The sequence below is a fragment of the Sinocyclocheilus anshuiensis genome, unplaced genomic scaffold, assembly GCF_001515605.1.
Source record: "Sinocyclocheilus anshuiensis isolate Anshui unplaced genomic scaffold, SAMN03320099.WGS_v1.1 scaffold1052, whole genome shotgun sequence".
Taxonomy (NCBI): domain Eukaryota; kingdom Metazoa; phylum Chordata; class Actinopteri; order Cypriniformes; family Cyprinidae; genus Sinocyclocheilus; species Sinocyclocheilus anshuiensis.
In genome coordinates this window covers 206021-233201 of record NW_015549556.1, presented here as the reverse complement: position 1 = coordinate 233201, position 27181 = coordinate 206021, and the positions used below count along the sequence as shown (strand labels likewise).

Sequence of the window (27181 nt, the reverse complement as noted above, 5' to 3'; positions counted from 1 at the left end):
TAACAGTAACACTTAAGGGAACATATATTCACTGTTAACTAAGAGTTTTCCCTGAACAAACTGCTAATTTGCTGCATATTAATGGTTAGTAAGGTAGGTAAGTTTAGGTATGGGGTAGGAGTATGCTCATGCAGAATAAGACATTAATTCTGCTTTATATGTGCTAACCCTAAATATTTACATATTAACAACATTTGAGAGAAACAAAAAAGTTTTAGTCCATGAACATTATAAATATAGGTATATGTATACCATATGTGGGTGTATGCATATATGCATGATTACATTGATTACAGTGTCATTAGGTTTTGTTTTTGTTTTTCTTCTTTTTTTCTTTAATTTTATTTGCTGGCATGGGGGTTGGGGGACTATTCTCTAAAATGTGAAAAGCTTAAAATAAAATATTCAAAAAAAGCATAAAAAAAAATATTCAAATATATATATATATATATATATAGAGAGAGAGAGAGAGAGAGAGAGAATGTGCAGTCAAAGGAATGCTTTTATTGGCATTTATTTGTGAGATATATATATATGGTCATTAACTAAAGTGCCTTGTCCAATCAGAATTTATTGAACTATTATGAAGCGAAAACAGGCCTGGTAAAACATGTTCATGCAGTATACCACGCTTTCTGTGTGTAAATGTGTTTGTATGATGGAAGTTCATGGCTTGGGTCTCATATATGGCTCGTGTTTTTTAGGAGCCCTCATTACGGCGCTCCGGGACTGGGCTCGCAGAGCGGCTTCGTTCTGCAGCTTATAGCTCAGCGCTATTGGATGCGTTCCCCATAAGCATACAATGCAATGGGAGAGACCGTTTGAAAGGGAACACTCCAGTTACTTTCTTAACCTCGGTTCCCTGAGATAAGGGAACAAGCGTTGTGTAAGCTTTCGTGCTATAAGGCTGCACGCAAGTCAATGACTGCCGCTATTAGTCGAAAGATTCTGATGAATGGCTCTCTGAGCCGACTTATATAGCAGTCAGCTCCACCCCTTTTAGAGGGTTGAAGCGCCATTTGTTCGTGCAGCTACACGAACGTGAACAAATCAGGCTTCAGTATCAGTGTAAACAGGAGTTTACCCCATAAGCTAATCACCTAGATCCAGTCCATATCCAGACCAGATGGTGGATCAGCACCTAGAGACGACCTCTGCAGCCCTGAATGTCAGCAGAGAGCATGTCAACTAGATGAGCCCCAGAGACAGATCCCCTGTGAAGACCTCGTCACCTCGATGTCCATCGGCACAAGACCACGAGAACCAGACGAGTCCTCTGCACAATCTGACCTATGCTGCAGCCTGGAATTAAACCACGCCATGCTGGTTTCGTCTGGCCAGAGGAGAACTGGCCCCCGACTGAGCTTGGTTTCTCCCAAGGTTTTTTCTCCATTTCTGTCACTGATGGAGTTTTGGTTCCTTGCCGCTGTCGCCTTTGGCTTGCTTAGTTTGAGACACTTAATTTCTGGCAATATTGTTGGCTTGACTGCACAGATACTATTTGAACTCAACTGAACTGGATGATGACATCACTGAATCAACAATGGACTGACTTTAGCTGGAAAATTGAGTGTTTGCTATTGTCCTCTTGCATTAACGACACACTATTTTCCTGTTTAATAATTTCCTGTTTAACACAATCTGTATTGTATAAAGCGCTATATAAATAAAGGTGACTTGACTTCACATAAGCGTACAATGCAACGCTCGTTCCCCTATCTCAGGAAACCGAGGTTACGAAAGTAAGCAGACTGTTTTATACATTTTGTTTATTTCGTTTTAGTTATTTTTGTAAATTTTAAGTGTTTTAATAAAAAAACATTTCAATAAAATAATTTAAATATTTACATAATATATTTAATAAAATATTTTTAAAGAAATATAAAAAAAAAAAGAAATGAAGAAAAAAAGACTGTGCCACCTTGTGGAGAGGAGAATCACAAGATTCCAATAAGAAAAAGATGGCTTTATATGCCTCATACATGTGTTTTAACATAGCAGTGATAAGCACGCAGTTCCTGTCCAATAGTGAACTCTAGCTGTGATGGACAGGTAGCTATTTTGACAAAGAAACAGGCCGAGAACGCCTCTATCGACCAGTTGGGTCCCTCAAGTTTTGGTTTATGAGAAAAATAAATCCTTCTCATACCCTCACACACAAACAGAGACACAGCGGCCGTATCTCAGCACGCAGAGAGCCAGCCAAATACTGACTCGTCTAATAAAAAGATACTAGATCTTGAAGTATCAAATAACTGGGGTGTGATTGCTCATTGCTGTGTAAACAGAAGTGGTCAAATAAACCCCCACGGGCCGCTTTCTTCTTCCCGAACACTTCTTTATTCCTCTCTCTCTTTATTCCCTCGCCCTCTCTCTGTAGTATCACATTACCCGAGTGAATTCCTCTGGAGGTACACCTGTGAAAGCACGAGCGTGCAGCCCTGCTAGAAAAATATTGTGTTCTATAAAACTTCTCCATAATCAGGCCAGGTGTAATAAATCCAGGACAGAAATATTAAGTGGGGCTGATATTTCCTTGGCCTCTATCCAGCTCTGCTAGTAAAAACCGGCAGCCAGAATGACCTTAGCGTTAAAGAAATATCAACGCGGCAGGAGGAGGACGGAGACGACAGTGTCGGCGATTCTTCAACAGTTTCAAATGTGCTCCGTTATCAGTGTTCATTAGATGCCAAATTATGCTAAACAGGGCTGTAAAGGTGTTTAAGAGAGTTTGCAATGATCGATGACTTTTAAAGGCATATCGCAAGGACATCTTTCTGTGCAATGCAACTGCTCCTCCAAGCCTACACGCTTCTACATAGAATAATGCCACATCAACCTACACAGACCCACAGACACACACTCTGAAACTACATGTGAACGTACACACAGACACACAGTGCTACACACACTGGCTTTACGTATAAGCGAATTCAAGAACCCGAAGCATTATAGATAATCTTATTTCACAGATACGCAGAGCACATTGCCTTTGGGACACATTTGCTTCTGTAAACGGAGAATTCCCCAATCACACTCTTCACAGCTGTAGATCAATAGCCCTTAATTAAGCCACATCTAAATGCATAATCAACTCATAACTAGATTTGCATTTCCTGAAGGGAATATCAGCCATTGCAAGACAGCAAACGAATGTTTCTACAGGTAAGTTTAGGTTTCAGGCTTTTCTCGTTGCTGGCCGGATGGTAAAATAGATGCAAGAAAGAAATGGCCAATCAGAATTCTGAATGCAAATTGATGCGAGGGAAATGACAAATCAGAATGCATATGCAAATATGATGATTTCACATTTCTAGACTGAACTTAGCTGCAAAACAGTTTGAATTGAGTCATTACACAAAGTGGTTTGAGTTTAATTAACAGCGGAAATTTATGGAGAAGACAAAATACAAAGAAATAAGAGGAAAGTCAATACAGTGCTCTGAAAACACACAACAAAACATATGTTTGAAGCCAAATGTGCACATTGTATTAATGTGCTGAGTTTATGAAGGGGAAAATGTTTTATTGATCAAAGTGGAAGATACAAAAAGGAATATTTTACTCTGCATCATTTTCTCAATTTGTTGGAGCCTGTGAGTGATGAACGAACATAACATTTTAGTAACCCTCCCATCAGGGGTCTGAATCGAGCTTCATTCAAGCTTCAAGATTCGCTAATCAGTGTTTTGTTTTCCAGTAAAAATATTTAGATTAGTGTGCACTATTGCTTATTAGCATGCTTATTGTTAGCATATTGGCTGTTTATTCATACTTATAAATCACATATTAATGCATGAACATATTCTAAATCCGATAAGCCTACCCAATACCTAAACATAACAACAACAACTGCTTTACTTACTATCAATAAGCAGCAAATTAGGAGTTCATTAACTCTTAGTCAATAGTGAATAAAAGTGAAACCAAACATTTAAATACCTTTAAAACAAGAAACACATTCTTAAGACATGAAATTGTGTAAGATAACATACCTTGATTTCACTTTATTTCTTTTAGGAAAAATATAAGACATTGAATAAAATTATGTTTTTTTTTTTATCAACAAGAAATTCAGTATTGTTTTCAATAATACATTTACTGAAATGTTTCTAAAATATTAGTTTTTAGAGAATATATCTTTAAATGTCATATCATGTAGTGCAATTTTGTCTAAGTCAGTTTATGAAGGTGCTATTTATAGCATATATTGGGAGAGTGAAGGCTTATAGGCAGCCATAAAGAAAATAGAGGGCTATGAATAAACAGACGAAGGGAGACATAAAAGAGATACAGTGTGAAGCTTGCTACTGTCTCTTTAAATCTTCTGGTCCCTCCTCCTCCCCTCCAGAGCCAGAGAGAGAGCCGTCTTCACTAGCAGCCAAAGCCTGTCCATAAACTCCAGCCTCTTCCCCCCTCCATCTGGCAGGAGGGACCGAGAGAGATAGAGAGGGGACCAGAGTGCCAGAGTGCGCGTGTATCCACAGGGTTTAGAATCGGAGGCAAAGCCAGCATCCCTCCCTCAGTCAGAGACTGTCGTCACGGCGACAGGAGGTGTCTGTTCCACGGCCGAGAGACGGAATACGAGGCGGAACCGGCAGCTAGTGGTCGCCGCAGCAACAAGAGCATCCGAGGACTTCCAGGAGTCCATGCAGGAGCAGAGAAGCCAAGGCTGCCGGGGGCTCGAAAAGAGGGGACCCGGGGTAAATCTTTCATCCACCACCTCCTCCCTCACTCCTCCTCCGCTGCTGCTTCACTTTCTCTCTGAAGGACGGCTCTGAATGAACTCTCCTTCTTACGGTGGGCGAGTGTGGCTGGATGGACACTGAAGGGAAAGACATAATACAGTGGGATTGTGTGTGGGAACGGGAGAGAGAGAAGTAGGGGTGATTGGGAGGAAGACGGCGTGTGTGAGAGAGATGGTGACTGACGCCGCAACAAAACGGGAAAGATGATCCGAGCTCAGCCGAGCCGAAATCTGTATTCCCGTTGTTCCTCAGGAGGGAGTAAAGGCAAACCTGCATGCACTTTCTACCACTGACCAGGCGAGAGGTGAGAGCGAGAAAGAGTGCCAGAGACCCCTGTTTTATAAAATGTATTTCCACGGGGGCTGGTGTGATTCAATTTGGTGAGCGTGTTTATTTGTATCGGTTCTTCTTAGTCTCTCTTTGCTGTCTGTAATTGATTTTGTGTAGTAAACCGAAGCTTGAACACGGTTAAAAGAGAAAATCAAGATATGTGTTTAAGAAAATTGAGTATGGGGGAGAGAAAAAAATGACAGGAAGAGAGACGTTACCAGATAAGCAGAGAAATTGCTCTCCTTCCTCTCTTTCCAGGTGTTGTGTCAGATTGTCTCTTTTGGCAGCGGTTTGAAGGGTCAAGTTATCCTCTTTTATTCCCTTCCAATTCTTCCTGGAGCAAAAGACATGGAATTTACCTTCTCTGATGGCTTTTGAAGAACGCCACGCTATTCTAAAAGGGTAACAACTGGATTTCACCCGACATCAAAGGGAACTAGATTGAGATTCATCTCTGTCTCTATTTCCATTTAATGAAATGGGTGAGAAATGTCTCTCTGACCTGGAGAAAAGGATGCGCCATTCCGTCTGAAACCCCGTGGGGGATTACATGTGAAACGTTCATCATAACACTTATTGTAAGTGTAGTTGCAATTTTGCTAATCACTCTGAAAGCATTACGTCGGTTGCCTTGGTTTATCGTTTCAGACATGCACAAATGCACAAGGACAAACATATATATATATGCACATAAAATCGCTGTGGCTTTTTGGCTGAATTAACATCCTCTCTCGCTCCGCTTTTCTTTCAGATCCCGTTCAAGGAAACGCAAAGTTGGAATATTTCACCTTTTGGTTTTACTTTTTTTACTCCGAACACAAGACAAAAAGACAAAACGTTGCAGATTTAAAACAAAGAAGCACTTCAGTCTACTCTGACAGAAAGGCAACTTTGGGAGTTTCCTTTTTTGTCCTGGATTGGATTTTACAAGAGTTAGCAGTGGATCAGTCGCTCATACAACCCTCCTAGCCATGTCTTCATGGAAGAGAAGAATTCTGCATCATAGACAACTGCTTTCCATCCAAAGTTACCCCTAAGGACTCACACATGCACACTAAACACATGCTAGGGTGAAATGAGCCACGCTTCTTGCACATTTCACTTCTTCATCCTGGAGTTCGGTGTGTATTCTTGGATCTAACAGCCTAACCATCCTTCAATGATTCCAGCACCTTCTGTTCCATCCGCGTCTGTCCCAAGATGCCCCGCCGTACACAGCAAGAGGAGGCTTGACCCCAGACCCAGCGAGGTCTCTCGACTGCCCGGGCATATTTAAGATGTTGAACCCTTCCTGCGTGGCCCGAGCCCCAGATCGGATCAGTAGCACTGCGGCTCCTGGAGGCCCCAGACATGGATCGTGGCTCGGCTCGCCCCTGCCCTCAGCGCTCCGCACCCCGGCCCGTGAGCAGCCTGTGAAGGATGTCCCAGAGCGGAGCTCCAGCCCGGGAACCCTCTGAGACCCCCAGTCAGAGAGAACAGATCCGCAGCCACATGAAGATGGTGATCAAGCAGCTGGAAGGAATCCTCAAGGAGCTGAAAGATGTGGCACATGAACTGCGGGAGGTAAGGATTGGGAATCCTTTGGTTGCCTTTTACCTTTGAGGGAAATTAATAGGTTCTGTTTGGACTTTAGATGACTGGTTTCTCGAGCAGGAGATAAATAATGAATGTTTTCCAGTTTGGACTGGCAGGTTGAAGCAGTACCAGTGTGGTAGGGAGTCAATGTAGCCTCATTACAGTAAGAAACCAAAGCAAGCGGCCTTAACCTGAGAATTTAACTGTCTTGGGAATCAAAGAAAGGGATTTAGCTCTTTTATCCAAAGGCAAGGTGCACTTTTCCCTTGCAAGAATCTGTTGCAATGCCAAATGATGGCGTGAACAGATATACAGAGAAAAATAGAAAGGGAACAAAAGTGAGAGGCAGAGAAAAAGGGAAAGATCCAGGCTTTTAACTGTAAATCAGCAGGTTTGATCCCACTTACAGGTGATCCATTAACTATAGACCCTGTTTCTGTTCTACCGCCATCGTGTACTTGAGCAAACCACTTAACCCATAGCTGCTCCAAAGGGACTCATTGAAACTGCCCTACTGTAAATTGATTTGGATTAAACTATCTATATGTATTAAGCACATTATATTATTCATAATATTGTTATAAGATCACGCTCCACATGCACATGCATTTTTATTGGCCTTTGTTTAAGCCTAGCATTATCATGCTGATTGAAACAGACAGCGCTCCCTCTGGAGTCAGCTAGTAGTTGCACTGAATTTGATGATCAATTTCATTAATGAGTCGATTCGCTGCTGCTGTCCTCAGTGAGCTGATTGGTTCTGAATTCTCTGTGGCGCGTAGCACAACATGCAAAAACCATCGATAACATAAACACTCCCATTACGGTTAAACGCCCCAGATGCATAACGGGCCCACACAAGATGTCTATGGATTGTCAGAAAATACAAGTGCTTGAAATTAAGTGTCAGAAGAGAGTGAAAAAAGTGCCATTCTTTCTAGGAATGAGAGAGAGAGAGCTTTAGACAGACAGACAGAGAGAGAGAGAGAGAGAGAGTGATGGGAGGAGAGATAGTAGCAAGTGATGAAGACGGCGTCTCACAGGCAGACAGAGAGAGTGTGACAGGATCAGTCGGGACTCTCGGCTCACAGCGTGGAGGTAACCACAGGGGGCTTAATCCCCGAATCAAAGGCTGCCGCACTCTCGCTGAGACTGTTTACCCTGTCTGCCCTCTGACAGGACCACTGTATCCGCTAGAGGCGCTGCGGTCGGACAGATTCCTTCATGCAGATTCATCAGATCCAACAGTAGCCAAATTTGGAATTTTTCAGAACTCAATTTCGATTCATTCAAGATTTCATTAGATGACAGGACAACAAAATATTATGGTTGAGTCATTTTGAATACCCAAACTTGCTATTTAAAGTCAAGTTTTTGCTCAGATGTTGCTTTTTCACCACTTAGTGAAATTGTGCACCTTAAAAATCAACGTAATTGCAAACTGAAGATGTTTCATACCTTATGACAGGGCTTCCAAAAAGGTGGTTCGCAAACCCCTGGGGTTTGTGAGTTCATGAGAAGCTAACAAAAAGTTAAATAAAATATAATATTAAAATAAGTGTCAGAAGAGAGTGAAAAAAGTGCCATTCTTTCTAGGAATGAGAGAGAGAGAGGAAGTAGACGGAGACAGAAAGACACAATACGGAGAGGAGACTGTGTCTCACAGCATGTAATGAGAGAGACGAGTGTCATTTGGACAAAGAGTACTTATCTTTGCTCCAGTGCAGTGTCTGCAGCTCGTTTAAGTGTCTGTGCCTGAGCTCAGTAATTTGAGAGATTGGTTTATCACACAGAAGCAGAGGGAGTGATGCAATGGCAAACATGGCTTCCTCTAAGTTGAGATTTTAGACGAAACGGCTCGGCCTCTTCTAATGTCCTCACTCAAATAATAATGAGACGACTCGTTAAAGGAATCGTTTGCCCCAAAATGGACATTCTGCCATCGTTCATTCACACCGGCGTCGTACGATGTTCTTTCTTCTTTTGAAACACAAAAGTAGGGATTTTCAAGAATGCATTTTTTTTTTCATCTCACGCAATTATAATGAATTAGGACTGTAGCTTTCAAGATTCAAAAGGGATGCAGAAGCGCCAAATATAATGATTTTACTACACTTATCAATTCCTAATGGTTGCATTTCATAATTTGCATAATTTCCAACATTTTCCTAGACAGATGATTACAGCATTCCACTAGGTTTGTAATGAGAAGTGTTTGTAAACCTGCTCTCAGAGACACTTAAGGCTTTCCTGCAGTTTTCCAGCAAAATTAAAGCTTGAGGGGTCCCCCCCCCCGCCAATTTAATTGCCGGACGATTAAATCAGTTTTAGTCAATTAAAACTAAGCCACATTTTAGTCATGCTGCATAGTGGTTAAACTGCTAATCGCAATTATTTTGCTCAAAATTATTATTGTGATTGCTGATCATGATTGTTGTCATTTGAGAAATTACATCAGAATTATTGCACTTTAACCGATAAGCACAAATCAAGAGAATGTCAACTCTTGCACATGCTTTAATCTAGTTTCCTGATTTATTATATTTATTATATATTCAGTTGTGTCACAAAATAATATATTTCTGTCTTAGAAATAATAATAATAATAATAATAACAAAGTTGACAATACAAATATAATTAGTCTGAATGATTCAATCATGAATCTTAATGATTTTGCTTTAATCTAGTTTCCTGATTTATTATATTTATTATATATTCAGTTGTGTCACAAAATAATATATTTCTGTCTTAGAAATAATAATAATAATAATAATAACAAAGTTGACAATACAAATATAAATTAGTCTGAATGATTCAATCATGAATCTTAATGATTTGGTGTTTGAATTCAGTTCGTAGATTAAAGGAGGGAACGATTATAAGTTAATAACTACTTTAATTTTGGTCTGATCATGTCACAAACATGACTCTAGAAGACTTGCAAGTTTCTAGACTAATTTTATGATATCTTTATGGTACGCATTTGTCCTTTTTGAAGCTTGAAAGCTCCGGTCATCTTTAATTGTAATTGATCGAAACATTTCACCTTTTTTGTTTCACACAAGAAAGTCCTATGTGTTTGGATTGATATAAGGGTGAATAAATTATGACAGTATTTTCATTTTTAGGTGAACTATTCCTTCAAACATGATTATGTTGCATATATGCATCACATATGTGTCCCCAATAGATGCAACAGTCAAGTTGGATCCTTGTAGAGATCTATAGCACTTTTTAGGCAGAATCAAGTCAAAGGAATCAGCAAATGACTTCACTGAAGCTCCTCTGATCAAACAGCATCAGTCCCATTTGTAAAGACTGTGCCGCAGGCTAGTTCCTTCCCTTCACACAAAGCCTGTACAGTTGCAAAGTGTCTTTACAGTAACAGTATGTCAGCAGTTAAAGTCAAAACCCATTTCTCTTTTCTAATCTGACATATATATGAAGCAGGATATTTAACGTGAGAAGATGTAGGACAGGACTTGATTTTATTCATCTGGAAGCAATTGTGAAACAAGCAGGATTTCTCATGTCAGCTGAAAATGAAAGTCAGTTCATACAGAACGAGTTATTATTTTTTGATGAAAGATCATATGTTTTGATAAAGTAAATCCAGTCTGTTTTGATTTTATGTTTACTTTAAATGCAACACATAAATAAGAGTAAAGTCCCAACAGAACAAAACTCAAAAAGTTCAGAAACATGAAGTTGTAACATTAAGAAGCTACGGCATTTCTTTCCTAACTCTTAAAAATTACTTTTGGTATTTAGCAACATTCATTTAGTCCAGGGTTGTTATAGTTAACCAAAACTAAAACTAAAAGCAATAATTAAAATTAAATATACAAATAAATTAATTTTATTTCAGCTAGTTTTAATTTAACATGAAGTATTCAAATAACTAAAACTAAATAAAAACCTAGATGGATGGATGAATGGATGAATGACAACTACAATGAAAATCAGAACAGAATATAAAGATGAAATCTACTTAAAAATATTGACAAAACTATAATGGCATATCATTGATACTAAAAGAACACTGATTTAGTCAATATATTTTTACATCTTTAACTTCAATAAAGGCAGTATATTTAGAAGCACATTTTTAGCATCACATTGTATTATATTCTGGTGAGGAATCGAACATCTGAAAACACACACACACACACACACACACATATATACACATACATACATATATATATAAATATATATATATATATATATATACTGTATATTCACATAAACATTGAACAGTGCAACACCAACAACACATATGAGAAAATAAATTAAAATGAATATAAACAAAACATATTTTTCTTAAATATAAACATGCATGTGTGTGTATTTATATATACATAATAAATATACACAGTACACACATATGTTTTATTTTGGATGTGATTAATCATGATTAATCATTTTACAGCACTATTTTTTTTTTCAGTTCACAGTAAATGCATGCTTCTTAATACTAACTCCATTGAAAATGAAATGTGCACTAGGTTCACTTCATTTATATTCACATAAATGTCAAGATTTGTGGACATCAGTTTATAGCATTTCACAAATACTCAGTTAAAATAAAAGCTTGAGGGTTTGTGGGTGACATTTCTCACCGATCGGTGACATGCAGCCACAGCCGAAGTCAAAGGCAACTAAAATGTTCTTATGCAAGACATGTGAATAAAGCTCCTGTCTCCTGCTCTTGAGCTTCATTGTAACTTGATGAGACTTGAACGTTTTCTCTATAATAAAATTACACACACCCAAATCAAAAAAGCTAATTTTGAAGCTGTTATGTTTATTTTTAAAAAACATGTTTCTAATAAGTAACTCGATAAAAAACGTTTGGGGTGTGAGTAAGTTATGTTGCAGAGCAAAACATGTATCATCAAGATATGTTTACCACAGACCTTGTTTTACTTTGAAAATGAAAAACCCCATTAGAAAATCTTGAGGGAACCCGTGGCAAATTTTGACGTCATGCCTGCACCACTCTATGGATAAGTACATAATCTAATTCATAAACCATTTTAGCATTAATAAAATTACATACTGACTGATACAATATTTGTCATAGAATACACTTGTTTGTTTACACTGTTTTAACATTGATGCTTGCTTTATTTTCAAGATCTGAGGTAAATTATCTATTGTCGCTTTCAGTATGGCTATAAAGGTCACTCAAAATGACGTTCAAACTCATATTAGACCCTTTTAACATTAAATAAAGCATATACTCAGATTATCATTGTCATAGTTTGTATGCTGTTGTTTCAGCCGCGATGTTGTAGTGTATCAGCAGTATATGTTGCAGTGTATCTGATTGAAAAACGTTGATTGAAATGGAAAAGATTGTTTTTTTTTTATTATTATTAAATGTCATGGCGTTGTGTGGCATCTGGTTAGGACTCGGTTTAGTAAGCATCCAGCCAAACCCTGGCTCCGTCCGTCCGTCTTACTTCACCCGCTTTCAAAGACCCATTTCCATTTTCTCTTGACCTCATTTCCTTCGCTCAAATTAATTTCTTAAATTAATGAGTGCCACCTCAGGAACGAGAGCATCAGCCAGTCTTCAGAGAGAGATGATGTTGCGCTCGATAGCGTCAGCCCGTGTGATGACGGAGCAATGATGTCTGATTTCAACAGCCCTTTTGGAAAGGAGTGAAAACTGACCAACGAGCCCGCAGTTACCAGACGCTGCGAGCTTCCAGCTTCATTACACCCCTCTCCAGACTGCTGAAGCTGCTATTGATGCTGGTGAAAGCCATGGATTAGCTCCCACTTTGGCTCGCACCACGTCCTCCATCTCTAGTGGCCATTAGAAGCTTCTGGATGCTGAGGCAAAGATTTTAAGTTGAGTTAAAAGGAATAGTTCACCTAAAAAATGAAAATTGTGTCATATTTTACTCTCATGTCGATTCCAAGCTCGTATGCACTACTTCTTTTTCAGCAAAACACAAGAGTAGAACATTTTGAAGAAACAAAAGCACCAAAAATGGCAATAAAGCGGCACCACATAAGAAATACATGACCTGTAAACTGTAAAATATAAATAAACAAATAAACATATATATACAGTATGAAGAGTTCATTTGCAAAAACCAATAACTCCTCTTTTTTTTTTTTCAGAAATCACGTTTTTTTATTGCACATTCCAAGTAATATCAATCAAACTGCAGTTGGGTTGTTTTGATTAAGTAATAATAACTTAAACAAATACAGGTAATTTACAAAATTAATGTTCATAGAAAGTATGTTTTTTTTTTACATATTAAAAGTTTGTTTGATAGCAAAAGCAGATAACTCCAACAGTTGTTTTTTGGCAAAAGCAGATAATTCCACATTTCATGTTTTAGAGTTTAAAAAAACACTGGTTTAATCTTTGTAATCTCCTCAAATGATAATGTAGACGCCTGACAAACGTTGTTGTTGTGATCATAAACTGTATGGATGTGATTACACGCAATACACGCAGCTTTTCCCTCACCGTTGTAATGCGCTGCTTTTGCAAGGTTCGGTGAAAACGTTTCAGCTTTTATTTTCCTTTTTCACCCTGAAGAAGATATCACAGGTTCTTCAAGTTAGTCGAAATGATCCTCGATCACTTTTAGTCAGCTTTGACGAAACTCCTCTCAGCTAGCGCGTCTTTTCAAAGTAGCCTTGCCACCTGACTTATCACTTTGTTTGCACAGCAACAACAGCATTAAAGCCAAAAACTGTCAAAAAAATAATGATTTACACAGATTTACAGCTCAAAAATGCAAACATTTTAACAGAATTAATGTAATAACTTTTATAAAGTTTTGCTTTTATATCCTCCAGAAATGGGCGTCATTGTAAGTAGCTCACTGTAACCTCGATTATCCACCGAACATTTTGCTAGTTTTAATAGAAAATTATTGATTGTGGTATAATCACCATTCTGCCACAAATTCTATCGATTAAGCATAACTTGTATTGAACCTTAAGCATTTTTAAGCCACTTTTATTGTGTTCTTGTCCTTTTTTGTCGCCGGTCATTGAACTGTGGCTTTGGAACGACATTAAAAGGAATACATCACATAAAAATGAAAATTGTGGCACCATTTACTCTCATGTTGATTCCAAGCCCGTATACACTGATTATTTGTTTCAGTAAAACGCAAGAGTAGAGCGTTTTAAAGAACAAAATGCACCAAAAATGGCAATAAAGCACCACATAAATGGTCCATATGAATAATACACTATTTTCGAAGTCTTTGATGGCTATGGCTTCAGAACATGTATTATTCTGGTTTCAGTGCAAGCTAAGCTCAATCAGCTGTATTTGTTTCAAACTGATTTATTTCCACTTATAAAAATCTGGGTTAGAGTGACTTTTAACTTGCAATGGAAGGGAATGGGGCTAATCTGTAAATGTTAATATATAAACTATATATATATGCATCTTTTTAACAGAATTAATATTTTATAGTTATAAGGTTCACATTTCTGCTTTTATATCCTCCAAAAATGGGCCTTATTGAGAGAAAATTAAATAATCAGCATTATGCCAGAAGTTCTACTGATTAAGCTTAAATTGCATTGAACTTTTAAACCTTTAAAACTTAAGCTTAACGTGCAGTTTTATGGCGCTTTTAATGTGTTTTGTGTCCTTTTTGGAGCTTCATAGCCGCCGCTCATTGACCTGTGGCTTTGAAACGACATTAAGGTGACTAAACAATGGCATATTTTTTATTTTTAGGTGAACTATTCCTGATGTAACACCCTTATGTTATATTCACGGTGAAGTTTGTTGTGAAATGATGCAATCCTTTCCCAGAGATTTCAGGGTTTATTTTCTGAAGCTCTTGTTTTACCTGAGCGCTTATACAAATATGCCTGCAAAATCTGCCAGCGTCTTTGGAGCTTCAGCTTTTGCCTTATTAAACAGGACATACAGTATCTGTTAGCGGAGGGAATAGCGATGCATTGGTTGCGTGGCACAGAGTCACATTTCCTCCACATGCACTGAGAAAGCAGAGCGATAACACCTTGTCTGTCAGGCTCGCGGCCTCCTGTCTTTCTGTCCTCTTTTCCTCATCGATGCTCTTTCTCTCTTTCGCCGGCCAGGCTGATGCTGGCATGTGAAAACAGCTCTGGTCGCTCTGAAGGGCGTGCATGGGACAGGTCCTGGCACATCTTTATGCTATGAATTAAACCACTGGGCTGAACTTAATGGGGTGAGAAATGGCAGACTGACTCTGTACATGGGCTAATTGCTTTCCAAGCATGCTTAGCACACGGAGATGCACAAATGCTTTTATCAGGCCTTAACTACAACAGGGACTGAATGCATAATGGGATCTGGAGAGCGAAGGCGTTTTTCAGACCATAATTTCTGAGCGTCCATCACATACGATGACTGTGCTGTGCGACGTGCATGACTGTATATGCAATGATGTCCTTGAAAATAAAACGCTTTCTTGAAACAAGTGCGGCTGAACAGCATCCATCTCAGCACTGCGATATTACAGTGTGACCCAGTGTGCAATGATCTCATAATGTAGCTGCTGATAGAATGAACTGTAACAGCCAGAGCTTAAGCAGCAGGGCACAGGCAGCCTTTAACCTTTAAAGCCTCTCAACCGGCTGTTAGAGTCTTTTATTACATCTGTGCGAATGGAAAGAGGTGGACAAGATTATTGTGCTCTACATGGATGTTTGTGGTCATGGGAGGTTGAATCATTAAACAGTAGGTTTCCAGTTTTATATCAGTGTTGAGGGCGTTTTGAAATAAGTGACATGCGAACATTGGTTTGGAAAAGCATGTTACTATATTAAGATCCTTCACTTCTTCAATCCATTCATTTGAGGCTGCACTAAAACTTTGGCATCCAAAATCCCTATTTAAAACTGAAAATTTGTTTAAATTAAAATCAAAGTGACATGATGTAAACTGAAAAAAAAAAAAAAAATCAGATTATGCATTTGTTTTTCTATAAAATTGTGACATGAGCATGTTAACAAAAGCGCAAAAGTAGTAAGTGGTTTATTTTGCCATTGTATAATTTAGCTGGATGTTCAATAATAACAATAATAATAATAATACATTTAGTTATTATTATTATTATTATTATTATTATAAAACAATGCAGTTTTATATCATTTGCTCCGTAGGAAGCACATCAGAATCAGCTCGATATAATTTTTTTCAATAACGGTGATATGATTTTTAAACACATTTCCGATATTTCGATATTTCAAAAAACATTTATGTAAACTGAAAAAAAAAAAAAAAATCAGATTATGCATTTGTTTTTCTATAAAATTGTGACATGAGCATGTTAACAAAAGCGCAAAAGTAGTAAGTGGTTTATTTTGCCATTGTATAATTTAGCTGGATGTTCAATAATAACAATAATAATAATAATACATTTAGTTATTATTATTATTATTATTATTATTATAAAACAATGCAGTTTTATATCATTTGCTCCGTAGGAAGCACATCAGAATCAGCTCTCCTGTTTTCTGTGTTGAGTGAATCTCACACACTTCTCGCGGTGGCTTTTACTGTACCTGTAACAAATCACTGTCAGCGTCACCTTGTTCGGCCCAGCTGGCCCTGTATGCATGACTGGCACCCCTCTCTGTCCCCTCACTGTCCTGCTCTTGGTCCCGTCACTGTCTCTGGATCACAGGTGTCAGCTTCAGGCAGAGCGTGATGAAAGAGATGCTGACCAGAGCCAAGATTAATTATTCAAGCTGCACCACGGCTGGCAGAGCAGAGAGCGAAAAATCAGACTAACTATTAGACTTTCTGCTTAGAAATATTCCAGAAAGATGCATGTGCTTAAGGCATGGCTCCATGATAATACTGTGGTATTCTGTGAAGTACAGTATTTTACTGTAATAAGCACAAAACGTTGATCTGAGTGGTCAGGTTTAATTTGAATGTGCGTTTTACAACTATAACAATTTCAAAACTAAAACAGTGCAAAAAAATATTGCCTTTGTGTTGCTGTTTTTATTTGCAGTTCATAGAAAAAAAAAAAAGTATTGATTATAATTAATTATTAAGACAAAAGGAATAAGGTTAACGAATAAAAAAAATCATTAAGATCAGTAGGTAAATGTAAATTTTATTGATAAGAAATGCATATGTAAAATTGTTTATTGATGAAGTACAGTATTTTACAGTAAAAAGCTGAAAATGTTGATTTGAGTAGTCAGATTAAATTTTAATGTTTTTTTACAACTATACAAATTGCAAATAAAAATAGCAAAACAAAAACTATGCTTTTGTGCTGGCATTTTTATTTACTATTTTGTATTTATTATTTAAACTGAAACAAAAAATACAAAATTACAGTATAATGTAATTATCATTAATTATAAAGAAAGACAAAATTGATACGGCTAAATAATAAAAATGAATGAGATCCCTTGAGAGAAAATGTTAGTGATAATAAATGCATTAATGTAAAATTGTTTATTGATGAAGTACAGTATTTTATAATAAAAAGCAGAAAACGTTGATTTGAGTGGTCAGACTGAATTTATTTATTTATTTTTTACATCTATAAAAATTGGATAAGATTAAAGAATATAAAGAAGTTCATTAGGTGAATGAAAATGTTAATTATAATAAATGCATAAATATAAATTTGTTGATTGATGAAGTGCGGTATTTTACAATAAAAGCAGAAAATGTTGATTGTTGAGGGGTCAGATTCAAATTAATGTGCTTTTTACAGCAATGAAAATAGCTAAACAAAAACTGTGACTGAAAATGAAAATATTAATGATAATAAATGCATCAATGTAAAACTGTTTATTGATAAAGACACAGACTCTATCCCTTCTCCTGCGCGTATAAACCGAGCAACACTCAATCATAGAATGAAAGGAAATAAATAGACTTTAAAATATGTCAGCAGTAAATATTGATAGACATCACCACCTGCTCTGGCTAGTGCTGACATCTGTGTTTAAGCGGATGAGTTTTTCTCAAACGTGTGCAGTGTGTGACTCTCACAGACTGATCCTCAGGTGCAGCCACTGACGCGAGCGACGCCTCCTTCACGGTTTGAGCTTGACGTGAAGAAACGCTTCTGTCCTCGACTCAACCGTGCGCTGGCCACGACTCTGACAGCATGCTAATTTACTGAATATGAGACAGACTCCTTTCTGAACGTGACTGTCAAACGTCATGTGAGGCTAATAATTACACAATGGAAAAAAATAAAATCAAATAAAAAATACACTATCAACTCGCTTAACATCTGTCAAATGTCAGTCCTGCAGCCAGTGTTTCTGCAAGTGCAGTCTGAATATAGTCAAGCCAATCTGCACAATTATTATTATGAAAACTACTGTAATCTTCAGGAACAGAAAGATGAGGCTTTTTCATTAAGTCGGTTAACAAGTTTTTAAGACTAGCCTCTAAATGTGCTGTTTATTAGGCTAATAAAGCATAAACAATGTATAATTATTGGCTTTTTGATGGTCATAACTGTTCTGCATTTGCTGTTTTTGTAGTTTTTGTTATATAATGCAATAATTGAAGTTATTTATTTTACATTTGAGTAAAATAAATACTTCAAAAAACACAGTACACTGTAGTTAGATGCTTTTTTTTTACTGATTTTTTCCTTTATGAATATATTAAATATTTTATATTTAATTGCATGCAATAATATTTAGATATGTTTTAATTAAATGCAATACTATTTAGATAGTATTTAATTAAATGCAATAATATTTAGATATTTTTTTAATTGCATGCAATAATATTTAGATATTTTTTAGTTGCATGCAATAATATTTAGATTTTTTTTTTAATTAAATGCAATAATATTTAGATTGTTTTTTTTTTATTAAACGCTAAAAAATTTTGCTCAAATACAGCTAAAGCCACTGGTAGGTTGAAGTGACACTAGTGAACGAGCCGCGGTCTCATTAATTGCTATAAATTCATCCCCTTTGACCAGTCAGTCAGTCTGTTATTCTGTATGCATGTCACTCGTCCAGAGGCAATTAAACGACTAATGGGCAAAGCCACTAATTCCGGAGCTCGTTTGACTAAAAGCCTGGGCCGTGACAATAAGTGAAATGGCAGATGACTGCGACCTTCGGCTAAAATTCCAAGGTCAATCATTAGGTTTAAGTGTCTAAATATTAATGAAGCGATTAAAACTGTACAAGTTAAACTATATCAGTGTAGTTTTAGGGAGCTGAATAGACTAAAATTTCCGTTATTATTTTTTATACTTTTTAAAAGTTATTGCAGTTACTTGATATCAAATAACAGCAAATATTTCTGAATCTGTTCTAAATCAAATCTGTTAATTTTCTGATATTGTTAACAAAAGTTCTGATGTTCTTGTTTCTAATAATAATAACAACAACAATTATTATTATTGACATTACTAATAATTAATAACATAGTTATATGTATTATTATATTTATGTTTCATACCAATTATTATTATTATTATTATTGTTGTTGTTGTTATTTACCTACATATTGATAGTAATTATTATAATGTTAATATACTACTACTACTAAAAGTAACATTTTATTATTATTATTATTATTGTTGTTGTTGTTGTTAAATAATAATAATAAATAATATTATTAACACAATAATATAATGATAATATGATCATAATCATAATAATAATAATAATAATAGTAGTAGCATCGATATTTATTATTATTATTATTATTATTAAACAGTACAATATGTTATCAGAAACCAATCTTTAGTGAGATCAATAGACTAAAATTGTCATCACAACAAAAATGATTTCTATCTGAAGTAATTTTACATACAGTAGCTGCTGTGTATTTATCATCAATAGTTCTGGTGTGTAAACTACTGTATAGCCAGTAATTATCACTAACTTTCAGCCCTATGAAAACATGAGCTTTATTGCTGTTTGTCAGTAATGGTTTGTGAACTTTGGAAACATGAATCATAAAGCGCCGCTCACTGCAGAGACTCGTTCAGCATCTAGAAGCTGATTTTGTGCAGAACTAACATACTCTGTCCTATAGAGAATTCTGCGTCCTGTGATGTGCTCACATTTGCCAATTAATGAACGTGTGCCTTAATAAGCTTTGATGTATGCCACAACATTATCTCACCAGATTGCTATGTAAATTACAGAAACGTCTTGCTACTTAACATATCAGTCCAAAAAGATGAATGTCTTCTCATCTGCTCTCTGTGTTGAAACAGAAAAGCTCTCGCTTCAGTGCAGAAACGCTCTAGAAATGTCAGCACTGACTACTGTCTGAGGCAAACTAGGTTTATTCCCCTCAGTTTTTGATATGTTTTTGGTAACATGCACATGCTGCAGCCTCATTAGCAATCTGTGATTGCTGGCTTATTGTTGGCTGAGATGTGTTCAGCATTAGAAGCCGCTTATGAAGACTGGATTTGTTTGTGTTAATCAGCATTTCTGCTGATGTTTCTTTTGATCTTCTGTTTCTCAGAGCTTGAAGCTTTAGTCAATGCTCTGCTCATATTTCACTCGCGCTGATGCTAGTTTAGAAAGCAGATGAGAAACCGAAACCATCATCAGCTCACAGAGGAACAATGAGTTCCAGATAAATGCAGCTGAGATCTGACCAATCACGTCCTGCTCTTTCCAGCAGAATTCCTCTAGAAATCATATGAAACTGTTCACTGCATTCAGAATGATCAACAGATTCAAAATCTTGTTGCTTTTATTTTCTATTTATTTATTTAATTTTTGCTGCAGAAAAAGTGAGTAGCATTTTGCTGAATGGCATTACTATATTACATATTAATTATTTTCCCCTTAACCTGCTGGCTTCATTATTTAGTGTATGTTTGATTAAATATTTGTATTACAGCCACCATGTAAATATTTATATTTACAACAAAGAATTGAAGTAATTATGTCATTAAAAAGTTAATATAAAAATGCCTTATCTGTGTTTTAAATGCTTATATACAACTCTGTTTTATTTGAGTTTTAACTTGATTAATTAAATTCATTTTCGTCTTTGGGTTTTCAGCCAAAAAGGTAACTGGTAAATGCAGTGCCATTAAACAAATTTCTTCAATTTCAAAGGTGAACTCTTTTAACTTTGGTAGCCCTAAACATGATTTATCACAGCTGATATATAGAAGCAAAGAAGTAAAATTAAAATTGATTCAAATAATTCAATTATACTTATTTTCAAACTCATTATTAAATATTTTCCATATTTACAAAGATTGAGGTGTGGCTCCAGGAAGTGCATCTGTGTGACACAATCACAACTACAAGCTGATGCTAAAATTAAAACCAAAATATAGCATCTGAAATAAAATAAAACATTTTCTATGTTTTATGTTATTTTATTTTGGTTAATGATTATTTAAGCTAGTTGTCATTTTAAACTTGTACTAAACTTGATGTAATAACTAAAACTGAAATTAAAATTTATAAATCTATATAGACATATAAAAAAGCAAAAACGACTAAAAATGTATTTAATAGTTCTTTATGTATATGTGTGTGTGTGTGTGTATATACTGTATATTTTTGTTCAGGATTCTTTGATGAATAGAAAAATCCAAAGATCAGCATTTATCTGAAATAAAATCAGCATGTAACTTTTATAAAATTATACACTATACCATTCAAAAGCTTGGAGTCAGTATAATTTTTTTCGTTGGGAAAGAAATGATAGAAATTACTACTTTTATTTAGCAAAATACAGCTTTGATCACAGAAATAAATTACAGTTTAACACATATTAACATAGAAAACAGCTATTTTAAATTGTAAACATATTTCACAATATTACTGCTTTTGCTGTATTTTGGATCAAATAAATGCAGGCTTGTTGAGCAGAAGAGAATTCTTAAAAAAAACATTAAAAATTGTACTGTTCAAAAACCTTTGACTGGTACGATATATATATATATATATATATATATATACACGCACACAGACACACACACACACACAAATCTAAAATCTAACAAAGACATTTTTAAATAATTGATAAATAGATAAATAATTGTTAAAAATAGATACTGAAAATGTAATAATTTATTTAGGCTTTAATACAATATATTACATAAAAGACAATTATGTAATTTTGGAAACAACAGGTTTCTTTACAGTGTCACATTTAGTATTTTTCACACACAGTATAAATGAGTATGAAAATATCCAGCTGCCATTATATGGGGACGGAGGCCTGTATTTCTCTACTGTCTCTAATAATAACAACATAGCTAAAGCCCTAAACTGATAATGAAAACAAATGCATTTGTCATTGTTGCCAACCGAAGCAGCTGATTGGCTCCTGGAGCTCGCCGACACCTCGCCGCTAATGCTGCAAGATTTGATTGACAGGTGGCAATATTGGCCAGCAGCGTCCTCAAGGTTGCTTTGACTTTGAGTGTGTGGTGTGCTGGATATTTGTTTAGTGATGGTGGGGGACAGATTGAGGTGTCGCTCTGTGGAAGTGCATCTGTATGACGCAATCACAACTAGAAATCCTGCAATTAGGTAGACACAAGCTATCCCGCTAATTTATCCACCAAAACCTGTCTGTGCGCTTAATGAATATGGATGGCTTGCTGGAAAACATCACCCACCTCAGCCTCCAAAGTGGTTTTCCTGCCACAAAACAATATTGTTGTTTTTCTGTTACAGAGAGAGAAAAGCGTTTTGAGCGACAGTCACCGAAGCTAAAGCTTTTTGTAAATGACAAGACTTTTCTCGCACACTTAAAACAAGCAAACTGAATCAATATGAGCTGCTATTCCATTCACAGAGAAGCTCTTTTATGGAAACCTTGGGCGAGCAAAGGCTATAGTATTGATCTGTGACTGAACAACACTGCTGAATAACCCTGAGAGGAAAAAAAACTAACTTTACAGGGATGCCAAGAGCTGCTGTTGTTAAAAAACATCAGTTTACTGAACCTCTGTGCTTTTGTTAAAGACGCAACCTGTCTGAAATCTGACAAACATAGAGTACAGGTGTTGTAATGGGAGTCAATTAAACTGGGTTCATTTCAAACCTCTGTCTCGCCTGTAGACGTTCATCTCGGACACGAGTGCGAGAAAAACACTTTAACCAACAGCTTGCGCTCACAACGGGGAACCAAGTAGCGCAGACAGATACTTTCATTTACTTTTTTTTTTTTTAAATAACAGGGTTTCAGACAACATTTTTATGCCAGTTTTTTGACGTTGCAAAAAAAAATGCTGGAATGCATTGAAACACTGGACTGATGCAAATATAGTTTGTGTATTTTGTTTGATTATTATTTTTTTTATTTTAATTTACACAACAGTTCTTTCTGGTCCTTGAATCTGATTGGCTGATGAGAGTGCGATATTCTAGTGATAACAGCACTCCAACCGTTTCACCGTTTGTATCACTCCGCTTGCAGTGTTTCTCACAGCGAGCGTCATGGCGGACGCCCAAATCCACTATAATTGTATAAATAATACTGTTTTTGTGTCACGGAATGTAGTTTTAAGAGTCTTTTATATGTGAGCTCCAGGGCGTCAGCGGCCGTTCAGCGCTCATGAACCCACCGAGAGCAGCCTCACCTCGGCCAGATCTTCTGGAAATCACCGCTGGCTCTGATGTCTCTGTAGTGGTTAAACATGAGGTATAATTCATTTTGGGTAAATCTAACGGGCAGTCTTTGGTCTCATTAATCTATCATTTGTTCCAGAGCAAATAGTTTTGGCTGAGGGCAAAGTCTCATAACATAATGTTTTATATAACTTCAATGCTGTATATCAGAGCGCTGCCTTTGTGCTTTTGACTGAATTGCCTAGCAACTTTTATGATGGCTGTTGTTGTTGTTTATTAAATAGTATTATTCATTAAATAATGCTTTATATAAATTTTTTTAAATTGTAAAAATGCAGAAAGTTTTCTGTGAGGGGTAGGGGTCGGTTTAGTTTAAAAAGTATGTGTGGGTGTGGGTGTGGGTGTGTGTGTGTGTTCATGCTGGTGATTTTAGTCACATTATTCCCGCCATTAGATGGCAACAAGAGACTGTTTCTCTGAGTGAGTCCGCAGTAAAGACTTTTATATTGAAAGAGACTGAAACAGGGTTGTAAACAAGGAAGTTCTTTTTACTTTTAATAACAGCTTGTAAGACGCAGCTAACAAATGCAGTGAGCAGCGCTGTCATCAGAAATAACCCTTAACAGATGAAAGATAGTACGACAAAGATATCGCTTTCCTCAGCGGACATTCAGACTAATGTTTTATTGTGAATGCTGTATCAGATGCAGGTAATCACATTCGCTCAGTCCATCTCTCTCTCATAATACAGAGAGCTTTTAATACAGTGATACAATAAGCTTTCAATGAAGCGACTCAACGTTCCTTCGTTACTAAAGTTCTAAAGTGACGTTCTCGAATTAGTAACGGATCTTGATCTCAGCTGTTAAACTGTCAAACTGAGATTTGAATCCATGGCGGAAGGAAGTAGTTCCGCACAAAAGAGGGTTTTTAAAGACACTCCGTTGTTGTTTTTCTTATATATTTACACACTCGTGCCGTCGAACTCTATAAGCACAATATCACACTCGCAGCCATGAGATATGGCTGTATATCAGCACGCTGTGATAACCTACGGCCGAATCACAGCCATGGTGATATATCACACTGCTACTCATGTGATATTGCTCATATATAAACAAGATATCTAGTCTAATATCTCTCTCTCTCTCTCTCTCTCTCTCTCTCTCTATATATATATATATATATATATAATTTTAATAAACAAGATGTCTAATGCATTCATGAAAGAGAAATCCTAGTTGATTCAGTTCATCTATGAACAAGATTTCTCATTTAAGTCACAGTTTAAGGTTAGACATGAATGAACTAAGCGTCTTGTTCAGCACCAAAACAGTTTGTTGAGTTTGTTGAATTCAAGGTCTCATTCAGTTCCACTCCGAATCTTGTTCAGACTTCAAACTCAGACTCATTCAGTATTCGTTCAGCAGGTCCAACCAATGAAAAGATTGTGCTGTTCAGTCAAACAGAGACAGACTTGACTGAGTTGCAAGATTTGTTCATGACTGCTTTCTTAGATCTAGAGCTCTAAGGCAATTTTCTGTTTGTAGCTTGAATAACCAAAATACAAATTCTCTATATCTCTATAATCTCTAGTTATATTTTGGACGTTTTTAGGGATGCCACGAGCTGCTCACCAATCCCTGTTGTTTAAAAAATATACTGTAACCGAACTACTGTGCATTTGCTAAAGAACCTGTCCGAAACCTGACAAATATAGAGTACAAGCATTGTAATGGGAGCCAAATGGTTCATTTCAAAGCTCAGCCTCGCCTGTAGATGTTAAACAGTCCGTCTCAGACCGTAGCTTGAGAAAAACACTTTAACCAACAAAATCGCGCTCACAACGGGGAAACAAGTAGCGTGAATGGTATTTTCTGAGAGCAGTCGTGTTGTTACTCGACCTGGAGACGGCGGCCAGTGTTTTAGCACTGATATAAAGGGCAGCGAGGCGAGCGGCTCCTACTGAGTGAATTTGTTTTGCACGTCTGCTGGCCGCAAACCTTCGGCAGCCAACTGTAAAATTACCAATGCCAGCTCAGCCAATATGTGAGACACAGCCGTTGGACATGGACCATGCTGAGCCTGAGCCAATGCTTTTTATATTTAAAATTTTTAATGCGCTTTTAGCTCGTCTGGCGTAGAGCACTTTAATCTGCGTGGCTTTCTACACTGTGACTCTCTTTTATTTTGTTCGCAATTCAAGGGAAGCCAGTTCGGTTCCTCTCAGCGGATCGCTTGAAGAGACAAACATTCTGGTGTGGAAATAGAGGGGGAAATAAAATACTGGGCAAAGCTAGAAAAGAAAGAAGGCTTCCGCCCAAGGCATCATCTCAGTGAGAGGCATTAAGCTATTAAACACAGAGAAAAGCTTTAGAGAAATGGCACAAAAACTGCACGCTGAAGCTTGAAAGGACAAGCCAAACATTTGTTTGGCAGCGTTTTGTGAGATTGTCAAAATATCTGTCAGTAATGGCTCCTGCTCGAGGATGAGTGACACGATGCTGGGAAAATGCCTAATGGGAAGCTGATTTGAGTGAGTTCAGAAGGAACGGATACGGTGGACCGGGTAATGGGCCGTTGGTTTAAAAGCAGATGAAAAGAGAGCCTGCTGAATCACAACCGCTCTGAACAGCTGCTTCAACAGAGCAAAAAGAAGCATGGATTCTGAAGATGCTTGAAAGAAAGCGCACACGCATGCTAGTGCTGGAGAATTTTTCTTTCGAATAGGTTCACTAGAGAGATTCGTTCAGTGGAGCTCACATCGATACGGCAGAAAGTGGCTACGATGAGTGTGTTATTGTGTGTTACGAGTGAGTCGTTGAATAATTTATTCTACCGATTCATTAAAAATACTGTGAAATGTCACAGTTCAGTTAGTTCATCCGTAAATGAAACGCCTAGGATTTTTGCATTCTGTGCTTTGAGGCAACTGTAGGGTTTCAGTCAACATATTATTTTAACGAACATTCTGGGATTTCACATAAAAAAACAAGATGCTATTCAAATTTATTTCTAGTATTTTTAATAGGTAAATGAGATGCATCGTTTATTTCATGAAAGAGATATCCTAGTTGATTCAGTTCATATATGAACAAGATTCTTTGTTAGTTCACGAAAGAGAAGTTGCATTTTATAAGTTCAGTCATGAACGAACTAAATGCCTCATTTAGTTCAGTTAAAATTATGTTTGCCTTGTACCTGTTTTTTAGCTTTGATGTTTTTAGTTGCAAAGCTTTAAAGGGGATGACTTTAGAGAAGCATCTTCTGAGAATTGATTTTTGAATGCTGTGCATTACTGTGGCAACAGTAAATATTTAAATAAAATGTTCATATATTTCATATATAAAATATTTCATTTGATTTATTTAATTACATCTTACTTATTTTAATATATAAATGAAATAGTTAACTGATGAAAGACAAATCTTAATTGATTCATTTTCTTGTTTGTTATCAGTTTTGTTAATTTCAGTCATGAACAAAGTCAGTTCAGGTTTTTTTTTAATTTTTTTCTAGATTTTAGAATATTTTAGACTTCTTCTAGAACAGGGTTTCAGTCAAGGTTTGTGCTGGTCCATCTTTGAAATCAGGAAAATACACACAGAGAGAGAGAGAGAGAGAGAGAGAGAGACTTGGTTCAGTTACAAGATTTGTTCATGACTGTTTTCTTTAATCTAGGTCTCAGGGCAAATTTCTGTTTGTAGTTTGAATAACTAAAACACAAATCTAACTCTTGTTGTATTTGTGTACCTTTCTCTATGTACACTGCACTTCCTGTAAACCTTCAACCTCCGCAGCATCCTGTGTAGTAACTGCAGTGTGTCAAATAAACTAGGACACCTCTACCATCTTTTCAACAGATTAACTGTGCCCTAGTTTGTGCTGTGCAGCGGCTGACGGGAACATTGAGTTTTGGGGCTGTAATTTAGAGTGTGTGTGTTTGTGTGTGTGTGTGTGTGCGTGCGTG

General features: G+C 36.7%; 1 protein-coding gene across 3 annotated transcripts in view; it reads left to right on the top strand.

Annotated features, from left to right (window-relative positions):
• The first annotated feature begins 4398 nt into the window (after positions 1-4398).
• LOC107656969 (UPF0583 protein C15orf59 homolog) overlaps positions 4399-27181 on the top strand; it is a 67320-nt gene continuing 44537 nt past the window's right edge. Inside the window, exons 1-3 of one of the 3 annotated variants that reach the window (XM_016444930.1) lie at positions 4399-5128; positions 5337-5656; positions 5830-6641. In XM_016444930.1, coding sequence (XP_016300416.1) covers positions 6498-6641 — 144 coding nt within the window. In that variant the 5' untranslated portion in view covers positions 4399-5128; positions 5337-5656; positions 5830-6497. The remainder of the gene's footprint in view (positions 5129-5336; positions 5657-5829; positions 6642-27181) is intronic. The other 2 variants (XM_016444932.1, XM_016444931.1) reach the window with 2 other exon arrangements.